Below are 14215 nucleotides of genomic sequence, written 5' to 3' on the forward strand. Positions count from 1 at the left end.
TAATCCGTTACTAAAAAAGTTAACTTCGTTAATCGTTAAAGCGATACATTTCGACAAATTTAACGTAAGTTAAAGTTAATCGTTAATCCGTTTACACGTGAAAAAAATTGAACTTTTCTTTAATTATTTAGTTGCATCAGTATCCACTATAACGTATTATATTTCTGTAAAAGGCCGAAGTACAGCTAGCCTATTGAACTCTAGGCTGCACGTGGAAGGCAGTGATCGCCTGAGCTACTGCCAAGAGCTGTGTCAGGAGAGATGCTGGCGGTGACGGGACTGTTGTGGCACTTTGGGCGGTAGAGGCTAGGGAAGCGAATGTGGTCGTAAATAGGGCTCGAATTTGCTGCCCTATCACTACAACAGTCGCCATGGTAAAGCTTAGGATTCACCGAATCAAAGTTAGTAAAAGCAAATCCACGTGAAGAATACTTTTTTAGGTAATATTTCGAACTTTTAGCAATCGACATCGGTAAAACCAGGGGCGGCTCACTCCGCGATTCTATCACCGCGCTACAAGTACATGCCGTCGGCCGCGAGTTCGCGGCCTAATCAGGGGTGGCGCGTGTTCTCACGGAACGCACGTTCGCACTTTCTAATGTTACTTTACGTCGCGAGTTTTTTTTAAGGTTCATATGCGATGTCCGCGTGTGGAATGGCTAATAATGCTTAGTTAAATATTCATTAATAATAGTTATTTGTTATACAAGGGGGCAAAGTTGTATTTTAACGCCGAGTGTGAAATTGAAAAACGAGCAAGTGAAAGGATTCTATAGTTGAACCACGAGCGAAGCGAGTGGTTCGAGAATAGAATCCTGAACTTGCGAGTTTTTTAACACACGAGAAGTAAAATACATTTGCGCCCGAGTGTAACACAAAACTTTTCCCCTCACTATAGCGAGGAAACTACAGCGCAAAAAATGCGTTTATCACTGCTTCCAGTAGTTCCACAGGTGGTAAATCATCTTTATTACTAGATTCACCTACTTTTATCAATTTTAAGGCAGTTAATTGACTTTATTCAAGGTCAAATTACTTTACCCACTAGTGGATAAAATGCGTTTTTACTCGCTGCTATTAAAGGACAAAACATGTGTTTCCGAGCTAGTGAGGGGAAAAATCATGAATACTATCATGAATAAAATAAATACCATAGGACATGTTTACACAGATCTACTATTGATTAAGTCCCCCGAAAAGATTCCATAAGGCTTGTGATGTTGGAACTTAAACAAAAATATATATATACAAGTACCCAAGACTTGAATATAATAGTATAACATTTTATCTGAGTATTAAATCGTTGTAATCCGTAGGCAACCCTATCGCTGGGCGCCGCGCACGTGCGGCTCGTTTCTTTGTTAGAATTTTGTAGGTATTTAAAAAGGCGGCATGTTGTGAACATCAAAGCAGTGGGCCTTCTGTACTTGTACTATTATATATTCTGTGGTAAAACCTAGGATTTACCGGCAAATCATAGGACTTGCCGTACTTCGGGCTTTTATAGTAGCGTTCAGAACGTGTTTTTCGCAGCGCAGATGGCGCCAGTGCCCTACTAGATTAACGATTAACGGACTCGGAGAAATTTAACGGAAGTTAACAAGTCCGTTAACATTTTTTCAAGTTAACTTAAAAGTTAATCCGTTAATCGAAATGTTAACTTCGTTAATTAACGATTAACGGATTAACGAGTTAATGCCCAGCTATGGGAATGACATTCGCTGTGCTGAGCCGTACCACACAAAGCGAGACTGAGTTGCCCAGTCCTTACTTCTTAAATCTTTTATAACAGCAGATTTAGAGTTTCATTTCAAGTAAGCCCACGTGTCAGTGATTGAAAAATGACGATATTTTATTGGTTCTGTTATGAATTGTATGGAAATGACGGAGGGTAGTTTCAAATTGTTTTTCATTTTATAGGGGAGCTCATTTTACGGCTGACAAATTGTTTTAGGAAGGAAAATGTTGGGAAAGAGTATATTTACCAGTTTTTATTACTGTTATTTTGCTCGCCTTTTCCTGTAGAGCAAATGTTATTTGAAACAGTTTATAAAGTCCAACTTTTTATGCGAAATAGACGAATTGCTTAATAGGAAGCCGTTTTCGTAGCCCATGGACTAAAGACGAATGAAAGTCGTGTCTTCAAGATGGATATACGAATACGCTCTTTTTTAAAGGTTTGAAGGATTTTGAAGAAACGTGAGAACCAAGCATCTAAAGTGGTGAAGGTGACTTTTTATATATTTGAGACTTTAGCACATTTTATGCCTAGTGTTGTAATTGTCACTATTCTTTACGTCCTTAGTCTCTTTTAATATTTATCTTATAATCGATTAGGCCTCAATTTAGCGACATTCAATTACGTCAAACTTTTCCAAACTGATTGATCGTTTTAATTAAAAACAAAACACATTGACTTTTAGACGTATCTACCATGTTTTTAAGGTAATTTAAGTCATTTTGGTACTGGAAAGGTTATGGTGTAAGGTTTCAAAGCTAATTAGGATGAAACGAAATAGGTTTTTGTTTACCTGATATGACTGATTGTTTTGTTATGGATTTCGTCCCGGTATTTGATTTGTGTAACTTTTAATGGCCAATCATAACTTTTTTAATAGCGGAAATTTGTAGATTTTTTAATAAGTTTGTTTCTGATATTCTAAGGGTTTACCTGTCCCGAAATATACTTAGGAAAGGTGCAGGGCAGAAGTTAAATATGTATGTATTTTAAACGAGAGTAAGTTAAATCGCAACAGCTTTCTGGAGCTATTGAAAGACTCGAGACTCGATATTTACACTCAGAGTTACGAAATGTTTTTCATCACACTTACAGATTAAGAAATTATGAAAAGCTACAAAAACAGTTACTGAGCATTTAAAAACTCCCTTGGGATAACGGTTTTTCTACATTTATTTATTTTATTTATTTTATTTTATTCAAAAAATTTACACAGCTTTACAGCGGACTAATACACTGTGAAATTGATAACAGACAGTATTTATACAACTAGGTACATAATACAATCTAAAAAGGTAAAAAAAAAAAAAAAACACAGATAAACTAATACAAGACAGAAGATTCACGTTTATCCATCATCTCACAAAACCTCATACATTCTTTACACAGATCCAACCAACCACTTGCAAATACATCACATTCCGGTGCTGATGCGAGTAGCGCATTAATATACCGTAGAGCGCGGACAAGTGGTGATTGGCCATGGGATACAGTACGGGTTTTAGGCACAGCTAAAAGTTGACTACTTCGTGGTCTGAAATTAAATTGGGCCTTAGCTATAGATGGAACGAACAGGCGTACAACCTGTGCAACCAATTCCGGGCAGTCCGACTTTCCTCGTAAGACATTACACGCAGTAGTCAAGAGTCCATAGTTGCGCCTTACCTCTAAGGAATTAAACCCTAATACTCCAAGTAGGAATTTTGATGGGTACAAATATGGGTAATAACTAATAACCGTATTCCTTCTTGTATAAAAATCGCAGAAAGGCTTTCTGAATTTTTTCCAGCAAGAGTATGTACTTCTCCTCATGCGGGCTCCAGATAACCGATGCTGCCTCGAGTTTACTCCGGACTAACGCAGTGTACACTAATTTGATAATTCTAACCTGATCAAAATCTCGTGCATTTCGGACCACAAACCCTAACCTCCGGTAGACATTAGTTGCCAGCGTTTTCATATGTTCATGAAAGTTAAGCTGCATGTCAAGAATGACTCCTAAGTCCCGAACAGACTGGACTCGAGTAATGGGATCAGGATCTAGTAGGTATTGAGCGAAAATAGGGCTATTGGCACGGCTGAAAGTCATCACGGAGCACTTGGAGTTATTGAAAAGGAGCTTGTTCTTAATGCTCCACTGATGAACACGATCAATATCTTCCTGTAACGATGCGCAGTCGGACAATTGTTGCACTCCATAAATTAGCTAGTCGTCTGCGTAAAGTAAACATCTCGCATGTTTAGGGATAGCAGCTAAGTCCGTTATCATCAAGCCGAAGAGAAACGGTCCTAAAATCGAACCCTGACTGACTCCGGAACGCGTGTGGTAGGGTTTCGATACGAAGCATCCGTGCTGCACATACTGCTGTCGATCGCGCAGATAATTGGCAAATAACCGGAGCAGCTTCGGCGAGAAACCAATACTACACAGCTTGCTCAATAATATGTCGTTATCTACGCGATCGAAAGCCTTCCTGAAGTCAAAGTACAGCACGTCAACTTGAATTCCCATATCTAAATGCTCAGAGACGGAGTCAACCAGAGTTAATAGGTTCGTCTCTACAGATCGCTTGGACCTGAAACCGTGTTGAGAATCGCAAAGGTAAGGCGTACATATAGCTCCCGCTTCGGCTGCGTACATTTGCTCATTTAAGAACTTTGCGATTGTAATGAAACTGTTTATGATTTATGGTATGTATATGATATATGAAAACGATAGATTCCTTGAAATATCATGACCTGTTACAAATTACGATTGGTCACATTACATTGTCGTTAAAAATTAGCTTACTTTTAATGAATTCACATCTCGTTTTCTTCAGTCCTTCAAATAACCTCAAAAGATTATGTCAGCGTAACCATGGCAACTCGCAAAGTATTCACTCGACACTGGCAATTAGCATAATCCTGGCAAGAACAGTCACGTAAGTTCGTAAGCCTCGAGTACAGAAGTCGCGTGAATTATAACAAGTGCTTAGATGTAGAAAATGGGACTTTGAAGCAATGAGATGCATCGTAATTACCCGAAGTTCCTTGCTGACTTTTTGTAAAGCTGAATTTACAGCTGCAAGCTATTGCTACAAGTTTTGAAACAAATATCATCATCCTCCTTGCGTTATCCCGGCATTTTCCACGGCTCATGGGAGCCTGGGGTCCGCTTTGACAACTAATCCCAAGATTTGGCATAGGCACTAGTTTTTACGAAAGCGACTGCCATCTGACCTTCCAACCCGAAGGGTAATTAGGCCTTATTGGAATTAGTCCGGTTTCCTCACGATGTTTTCCTTCACCGAAAAGCGACTGGCAAATATCAAATGACATTTCGCACATATGTTCCGAAAAACTCATTGGTACGAGCCGGGGTTCGAACCCGCGACCTCCGGACCGAAAGTCGCACGCTCTTACCACTAGGCTACCAGCGCTTTGAAACAAATATGCAAGAAAGAAATGCAGATATTTGCCACTCACTCTCGTCTCAAAACAATGTCGCTTCTCGCTGTCTGTCTCTACGTATGCTTAGATCTTTAAAACTACGCAACGGATTTTGATGCGGTTTTTTCAACAGATACAGTGATTCAAGAGGAAGATTTTCATGTGTAATACCCGTGCGAAACCGGGCCCGGTCGCTATTTACTATAAGTAGTAGAATCTTTACGTGACAGTAATTTAATTTACAAACCGTTTGTCACCGTTAAAGCGTTCGTTTAATTTTATAGTATGGCAAGTTCCATAGACGTCTGCTGCGTGACGTGTCTGTCAAATGTGGTTGATGCAACTGGCCCTTAGAGATGGTTGGCAATCTTCAACTGTGCGTTTATCCAAAAACTTCCTGCCTCGCACAGCTGAACTGTGACATGGAATGACCTGTCGCCCGTCACATCTCCGGACCTTCAAATAACCTTCAATATGGTGCTTAGTTGCCGTTTTAAAGTCATACAATCAAGTTTCAATCCATCTGGTGTTCCAAATGTCCTTGGACAGTGATAATTATTAAATATAAGACGAAACGTCTGCTCGTTTGTCTCTTATACCAAAAAAACAGACCCACTTTGTCTACTCGCAGAATTCTTCGAAACAGTTAAGCATTGATAAAAGATGCATTAAAAAGTCTGACGGCCATTACAAGTTTCTTGAAAACCACAACTTTTCTATACAATATACTATGCAGTTGCAATTGTTAAGTCTACGCCTTTTTAGCGAATTTGAAAGAAGCGGTAGGGTAAAGTTTGAAATTACCAAAAGGGCTTATGCGCATTTGAGTTGAAAGAGACTTACGTCGTTTAGGTATAGACAGGATGCCGAAAGTTCCTATTGTGTCCGGTCTATTGTCCCGATTATTGAATTTGTTACGTTGAAAAGCGCCAAGTTGGGTATAAAGTGCAGGGAAATTGTGGAAGGGCACAAGTTACAATCAATTTTATATATTCCCTTAGGAGGTTCAGAGGGAGTTTCCAAGTCAATAAATGTATTGTTATGGTTACTTTGGAGTTTTCATCTTGGTATAAGACGATACAGGAGAGGTCAATTCTCCATACAAACGCTCTCAACTATTTCCTCCCTGGTTTTTGAAGATAGAACAATGATTTTTTTTCAACACAGATTATTATTTTTTTTCTATTTTCTAACATGTATGCCATACGAATAAATAAATGGGATTGTTTAAACTAATGAAATATAAAATATTCAAGAATTACTACTGGGACGTTATACCCAAGTATTATTATTTTAATACCGCTTCAAAGTCTAATGAAATTACAGTCTATTATCAAAGTAGCTTTAATTGTTACGGCTATTTTGTGAAGTCCAAAAGCTTATAATTTAATGGACACGGTTAATCTCGAAATTAGCTCATTAACGTTAAAACGTGAATTGTCCCGTTAAAGTTAAACGCCGTTTATGGGGGCGTAAAAAGTTTTCGGACGATTTATCTGGGGGTCGTAAAATTGGTATAATATCATTATACGATTATTCATGTAAGTGGGGCAAGTACGTTGTTGAAGAAACAAGTAGGTCATAAGGGCTCATCCATTAATGTGAATTCATCATCCACAAAATGTGACATGTGACAGGGGGGAGGAAGGTCCATGTTTGTGAGTCACATAAACAAATTTGAAAAAAATCCCGACCGCGACATAGTGGTCCGATTTTCATGAACGTGGCTAAGAATACTCAGACAGACAGACAGACACGTCAAACTTATAACACCCCGTCGTTTTTGCGCCGGGGATTAAAAATAAATAAAAAGAGTGTGACTGTGACCTTTTTTGAAATGAAAATGTAAGTTACCTAAAGTTAGGAAGTGTAAAATCTGCTTATTAAGAAGAACCAATCGACCTCAAAAATACATCTTAAGCGGAATAGCGTATCAGCCGCATAAAAGGGGCACGAGAAAGTCGCTTACGACATTCTTTTGCCTTGTATGGCAGCTTCTTCTTCTTCAACCTAGCGTTTCCGGGCCTAGCGCCAGGGTCCGCTTTCCTGCTCAGCCTTCTCTACTGCCCGGTCTTCGGCATCCTGAGGTGGGAGATTGTTCTCTTCCATGTCCGCTGTCACGACGTCCAGCCAGCGCTTTGAGCTCTGGCAGCCTTACTCACCGGCAGGAACACAACACTATGAGTAGGGTCTAGGCTATTTGGCTGCGGTCTTCTACGCGGTCGCGTCATCAAATCCGTAAAACTCGAGAAAATACTGCGAATTGGTTAACCAATTCATGAAAGGTTGTCAGACACAACTTCGCTTTCCTAGCGTCTTCAGAAGTATTAGAAGAATTGCATGTCGTAAGCGACATTGTCGTGGAATGCCCCAAAAACAACAACAACGCAACAACAATTTAATTTCATCGGATTAATGAATAATATTTACGTGGTAAATTTTATCAAACGGGGTCATATAAAGCTCGTTCTGCTATATTTACAAATACTTAATAACTTAACCATTTTATTACACGATTTAACCAAACATGCACCCGTGGGTGGTTAATGATCAAGCTCAGATCCACAATAAATTGATAGTGTTCAAGACTTTAGGTTGAGAAAAGGGACACAGCTATAGCAGTTATATAGCTCCGTCCCTCTCTCTCCAACCTCAAACTGAACGGCTTGGCACTTGAGACGGTCAATTAGCGTAACAATAGGATCCACAATAAATTGATAGTGTGTGAAACAAGACTGTTATCTTCGATAAAATCTTGATAGCGCAAGCTTATTATCTATGCAAGACTTCCATGTCACAGAGACTAGTAAAAATTAGATAGGCAATTGGGTCATTTTTTTTCAAAGTTGTCCACCCCACTTTTTTTTGGATTTGGAAATTTTTATGTGGTTTCTACTCAGAATGGCGAGCTCTTTCAATCCTAATAGGAGAAAAAAAGTGCCCCCAAGGTTTTTTTCACATTCCGTTACCATTTTTTCATACAGATTGTAAGGCGGTAATGGAAGGTCTGAAAAAATTATGGAAATCTCGGGACATTTTTTTTCTCCTATCAGGATCGAAAGGCCTCGCGATTCTGAGTATGAATCGCGTAAAAAATACCCATGTTACAAAAAGTGGGGTGGACAACTTTGAACAAAATGGCCCAATTATTTCTTGGCACTTTTTTGTCACAACCTAAAATACACTAGGACGAGGCTACATTTATTAAAAAAAAAATATGGACAGGAGGCAAATGGGCGGACAGGTCCCCTGATTGTATGCGATCACTGCCGCCCATGGATACCCGAAACACCAGAAAGGTTGGAGGTGCGTTGCCGGCCTTTAAAATGGATGTACGCGCTTTTATCTAAACTAATAGTGATGAAAATCACTTATCACTTGTTTCTCGCAATTAAAGGAACACTAGAGACTCTATTTGTCAGTTAAAGATTTTATTTTTTGCTCGTGACGAATCTCATTTTGGTGCTTGAGGTTCGTCGATGTTTTCTTACCTATAGTACCTCTGAATGCGAATATTTCGTTATTTAAGTAATGTACTAGTCTTTTTTATTTATGCGTCTCTGTTATAACCTATCAAAGTAAAAAATGACTTAACTTTTGCGAAATCTCAAAGACATATCGGTCATTTTTTAACCGACTTCAAAAAAGGAGGAGGTTCTCAATTCGACTGAATGTTTTTTTTTTTTTATTATTTTTTTGTATGTATGTTACTCGATATCTCCGAGAATCGTGGACCGATTTTCAAAATTTTTTTTTTGATCGAACCGGTATAACCCCGAGATGGTCCCATTGGCACCAAGTCAGGGTCTGATGATGGAATCCTGGAGAAATCGAGGGAACTCTTCCAATGTTATAGGCACATGTAATGTTTTTAGTCTATTTTTCAAAGGTACACCAGTATTTACGTCTGATGGTAATAATTTTATGTGGCTGAGCTGATGATGGAAGGTCAACTCCTCAATGGTTAGGAGTTTAAGGATAATTCTTTCACTACTGTATATGTATTCGGACTGATACATATAATATCACTAGGAACCACTAAAAATCAACTGAGCTGATGATGGAAGGTCAACTCCTCAATGGTTAGGAGTTAAAGGATAATTCTTTCACTACTGTACATGTATTCGGACTGATACATATAATAACACTAGGAACCACTAAAAATCAACTGAGCTGATGATGGAAGGTCAACTCCTCAATGGTTAGGAGTTTAAGGATAATTCTTTCACTACTGTACATGTATTCGGACTGATACATATAATATCACTAGGAACCACTAAAAATCAACTGAGCTGATGATGGAAGGTCAACTCCTCAATGGTTAGGAGTTAAAGGATAATTCTTTCACTACTGTACATGTATTCGGACTGATACATATAATATCACTAGGAACCACTAAAAATCAACAAATAAATAAACTTTTTAACAAAAAATAAAACCGCCTTCAAAAATAAGCGCGTTACAAAACACGGAGAAACTAAAAAGCCAAAAATAATAAACCTTTCAATTCAGATTTCTTATCGTATTGCAATAAGCTAAACATCCAAATTATAAACAAATCAATTATTTTTGGAGTCGGTACCAGCCTGTGTATGGTTGGGTGGGGCAAACAGGCAATAGCAAGGCGACGAACAGGTCTGGTACCGACTACAAAAATAATTGATTTGTTTATAATTTGGATGTTTAGCTTATTGCAATACGATAAGAAATCTGAATTGAAAGGTTTATTATTTTTGGCTTTTTAGTTTCTCCGTGTTTTGTAACGCGCTTATTTTTTTATTAGCTAGGTAATAATCTAATATGTTTATATGTTGACGCCTACGCCAGGATTTATTGGGTATAGTTTTTACAACCTGTTTTTGAGTATCGTAATATTATGCTTTTTTGGCTTCAAGGTGATAAATGTTAAATTTAGACATAGACACAAAAAATATAATGTATATTTATGATAGTTAGGTATTTAATATAAAAGCTCTGCTTAGAAGAGGTTGTAACTTACAGCCTTATTTATATTTGTATATTAGTAAATAAAGGTTTTTTGTTTTTCATTATGAACACGCATCTTCTGCGTGACCTCGCTCCATCGTAAGCCACGTCTTCGCCTCAGCTAGTCTGTGGCCGTGAGCCCTTTATAAAAAAAAAACTTGTAATAGTCATAAATATTACTAGGTACTATGACTACTTTTCTTGTAGCTACTTAAATTAAGTCGAATATATATGACAAAAAATAAAACCGCCTTCAAAAAAAAAGCGTGTTACAAAACACGGAGAAACTAAAAAGCCAAAAATAATAAACCTTCGAATTCAGATTTCTTATCGGATTGCAATAATCTAAACATCCAAATTATAAACAAATCAATTATTTTTGTAGTCGGTACCAAACCTGTTCGTCGCCTTGCTATTTCCTGTTTGCCCTACCCAACCATACGCAGGCTAGTCCTGACTCCAAAAATAATTGATTTGTTTATAATTTGGATGTTTAGATTATTGCAATCCGATAAGAAATCTGAATTCGAAGGTTTATTATTTTTGGCTTTTTAGTTCCTCCGTGTTTTGTAACACGCTTTTTTTTGAAGGCGGTTTTATTTTTTGTCAAAAAGTTAATTTATTTGTTGATTTTTAGTGGTTCCTAGTGATATTATATGTATCAGTCCGAATATATGTACAATAGTGAAAGAATTGTCCTTTAACTCCTAACCATTGAGGAGTTGACCTTCCATCATCAGCTCAGCCACATAAAATTATTACCATCAGGCGCAAATACTGGTGCACCTTTGAAAAATACACAAAAAACATTACATGTGCCTATAACATTTGAAGAGTTCCCTCGATTTCTCCAAGATCCCATCATCAGACCACGACTTGGTGCCAATGGGACCATCTCGGGGTTATACCCGTTCGATCAAAAAAAAAATTTTGAAAATCGGTCTACGATTCTCGGAGATATCGAGTAACATACATACAAAAAAAAAAAAAAAAAATTCAGTCGAATTGAGAACCTCCTCCTTTTTTGAAGTCGGTTAAAAATATTATATTAGGTACTAGTTTGTCTACATTTCATGTATCTCCAAAAATATATCACAAAGACAACATAACAAAAAAAAATTTAGATGTATAATTTAAAACCGGATATTAAATTACAATTTCAAACTCAACATTAATATCAATATTTCCCAAACATTATGATAGCAATTAATCAAATGGTTTCTAACAGCGATTTGTCAAAATTGTCATCAAGACAAAGGTACAAATAATTTATTAGCATTATTAATATCAAAATTGTGGTTCTGTGCCGCTTGCACGAGTATTTAATGGTTATTGATTGACCTGATTTATAAAGGCAATATTTATTTGTGCTGGCTTCAACCAAAAGGTCCATGTCGGTAAAGATAGGCTTAAGACAAGTGAGGTTGTTATTTGTCTTAACTATGACCGCATTGGAAACGCGCTTGAGTTTGCTCTCATCTCATAGTTTATTGTGTGATATATTCTTAGTTTGTCTTACGAGTATATAGATGGGGTTGCAATTGGGGTTATATCCATGTCAGCGATTAAAATAACACTAAAGGTTTTTAAGACGTTTTAAGTTAAATTTACCGTGTTTTAGAATTACATAGGCTTGTGATAGGTGGGGTTGCTGTTGGTACACGAGGAAATATCTAGATATGCTCCATCTAGTATTTCCTCGTGTTTTAGACGTCTGAAATGTGGGATTGCAATTGGTCTTGACTACTTTAATATAAGAAATGGCCACCAAGGTGTTCCTAAATTGTGTTTTGGATACTTTTATAGTAATTTAAACTTACCTAGGCTTGTGATAGGTGGGGTTGCTGTTGGTGTTGAGTATGTCCGCATTGGGAACGGAGAGGGGGGAGCATATCTAGTATTTCCTCGTGTTTTGGACGTATGAAATGTGGGGTTGCAATTGGTCATGACTACTTCAACATAAGAAATAGCCACCGAGGTGTTCTTAAATTGTGCTTTGGATACTTTTATAGTAATTTAAACTTACCTAGGCTTGTGATAGGTGGGGTTGCTGTTGGTCTTGAGTATGTCCGCATTGGGCACGGAAGTAGGGAGCGCGTGTTCGCGCTCGAGTTCGCTCTCATAGCTCTCAAGCGGCACGTGCTTGCCTGGCAACGGGTCCGCTGTAACAAACAAACATACATATATCAATATATGTAGCCCTTTCTTCCCGTGGGTGTCGTAGAAGGCGACTATGGGATATGGGTTAAATTGTGGCGTAGGCGAGAGGCTGGCAACCTGTCACTGCAATGTCACAGTTTCGTTTTCTTTCAACCCCTTATTTGCCAAGAGTGGCACTGAAGCTTTAGTAGTTTCATGTGTTCTGCCTACCCCTTTATGGGATACAGGCGTGATTATATGTTTATGTATGTTTGTTTTATGTAGCCAATGAGTATGAGTATAAATTAGACAAGTTAAACTTTTGTGAGACATATTTTAAACATAAATCAACTCACGTCCACTGTCTAGCTATTGGCGACATGTTTCGAATATTTCACACACGCATGCCTGACGAAGGATCTCCGAAAGATTCGAGACTTGTCGCTAATAGAAATATAATAAACGTTAATTGAACCGTTTTTAAAGTAAGTGCTAGTTTGCTTTCAAATAGTCACATACACTGCATACACTAGTTTTCGTCCACCCACGAAATAAGAAACAGTTTATGAAATTTTAAATATTATGCTATACACTGTGTTTTTATTGAATTCCGTTAACTTTAAGGGAAGGTCTTTAGATCAAATACAATTAATTTCTCTAAGAAACTAGCGTCTTAACTCTTACGGTTACCACTTTACCACTTCCTGTTTTTTTTTTGACATTTGCCGTCAGACACTTGACACTGACTTCAATGTTATGATTAAGGTCCTCTCACACTAATTAATTCATTTATTATGTATGGAAAGGAAAAAACATTTTTTTTTCGAATTCAACGAAAAGCTATATACAGGATGGTTCCTTATGATAAACCTAACTGCGTGTTGAATTTAACGGAAAACAATAAAAACACGGTGTATATGTAAGTTTCAATCTTAAACTTAACTATACTCTTTGAATCTCGGCCTTAGTCTCTGTACCTATAGTTGGATTGCAAAATGATTTTAATGTTTCACTAGGCCGGAAAGCATAACACAAGAGAATACATTTCAAAGAACTGTAAAACTTGGCACTACATTCGACTTCCTAAAAACAATTAAGAAAACTAGTACAGGACGCCAAAAATAATAAACAGACTTCGCGCGTATTATAATGAACTAAGATTCAAAATATCTTTGAGTAGTACAAACTGTGTTATATTGTTCCAATTGCTAGCCAAGAAAGAGCGAGTTGACCTGTAGAGAGAACCAAGTATTAAAATAAATGTACTATAACTAGTTCATATGGAACTTGAGTTCACAATAGGTTGGTTACTTCAAGAGTCGCGAGCGATCTGACCCGTAGAAAAAACCAGTGTAAAAATCATTCAGCATCACTATTAGTTCCTATGAATCTTGAGCTCAGAATAAACTAGTAACCTCAATAGTACAGTCAACAACACAGCTGTGAATACAGACAGTGCCAAAACTATATATACAGAACTTTATTGCCTGTACCTTAAGATGTGTATGCATATTTTTGGCACTTTTTATTCACAGCTGTGTTGTTCACTGTACGACTATCTCGCGCGTTCTCTAAGAACTCGGGTTCCAAATTCAAATTAGCTACTCGGAACTCGGAACAATTATCACCGGCCAGTATCTTATTTCATCAAACGGCAATTTCAGATAACGCACGCAAGCTCATATCTCACTGCGCCGGAACAATGAACTTCGATTTCTGTTTACTAACAAATAAGGTTGTTTGCTGGTTGATTGGAATTATAGATACTGGCTAGTGCGAATTACAATGCTTGTTTGCGTTTCCCACGCTGATATCCAATTCGGAATTCGATGGAATTCGATCAGTTTCGTTCTAAATTTGAAACTTGATAGTGTTGTCATATCAGGCATTGTTTGACCTAACGGTCATAGGGCAGTTGCA

At 37.7% G+C, this 14215-nt stretch overlaps 1 protein-coding gene across 1 annotated transcript in view; it reads right to left on the bottom strand.

Annotated features, from left to right (window-relative positions):
- The window catches only part of LOC125237415, a 73147-nt gene that overhangs the window by 20471 nt on the left and 38461 nt on the right, over positions 1–14215 (bottom strand). Inside the window, 1 exon segment of the mRNA XM_048144465.1 lies at positions 12183–12318. Coding sequence (XP_048000422.1) covers positions 12183–12318 — 136 coding nt within the window.

This window comes from Leguminivora glycinivorella, chromosome 21, assembly GCF_023078275.1.
Source record: "Leguminivora glycinivorella isolate SPB_JAAS2020 chromosome 21, LegGlyc_1.1, whole genome shotgun sequence".
In the NCBI taxonomy this organism is placed as follows: Eukaryota; Metazoa; Arthropoda; class Insecta; order Lepidoptera; family Tortricidae; genus Leguminivora; species Leguminivora glycinivorella.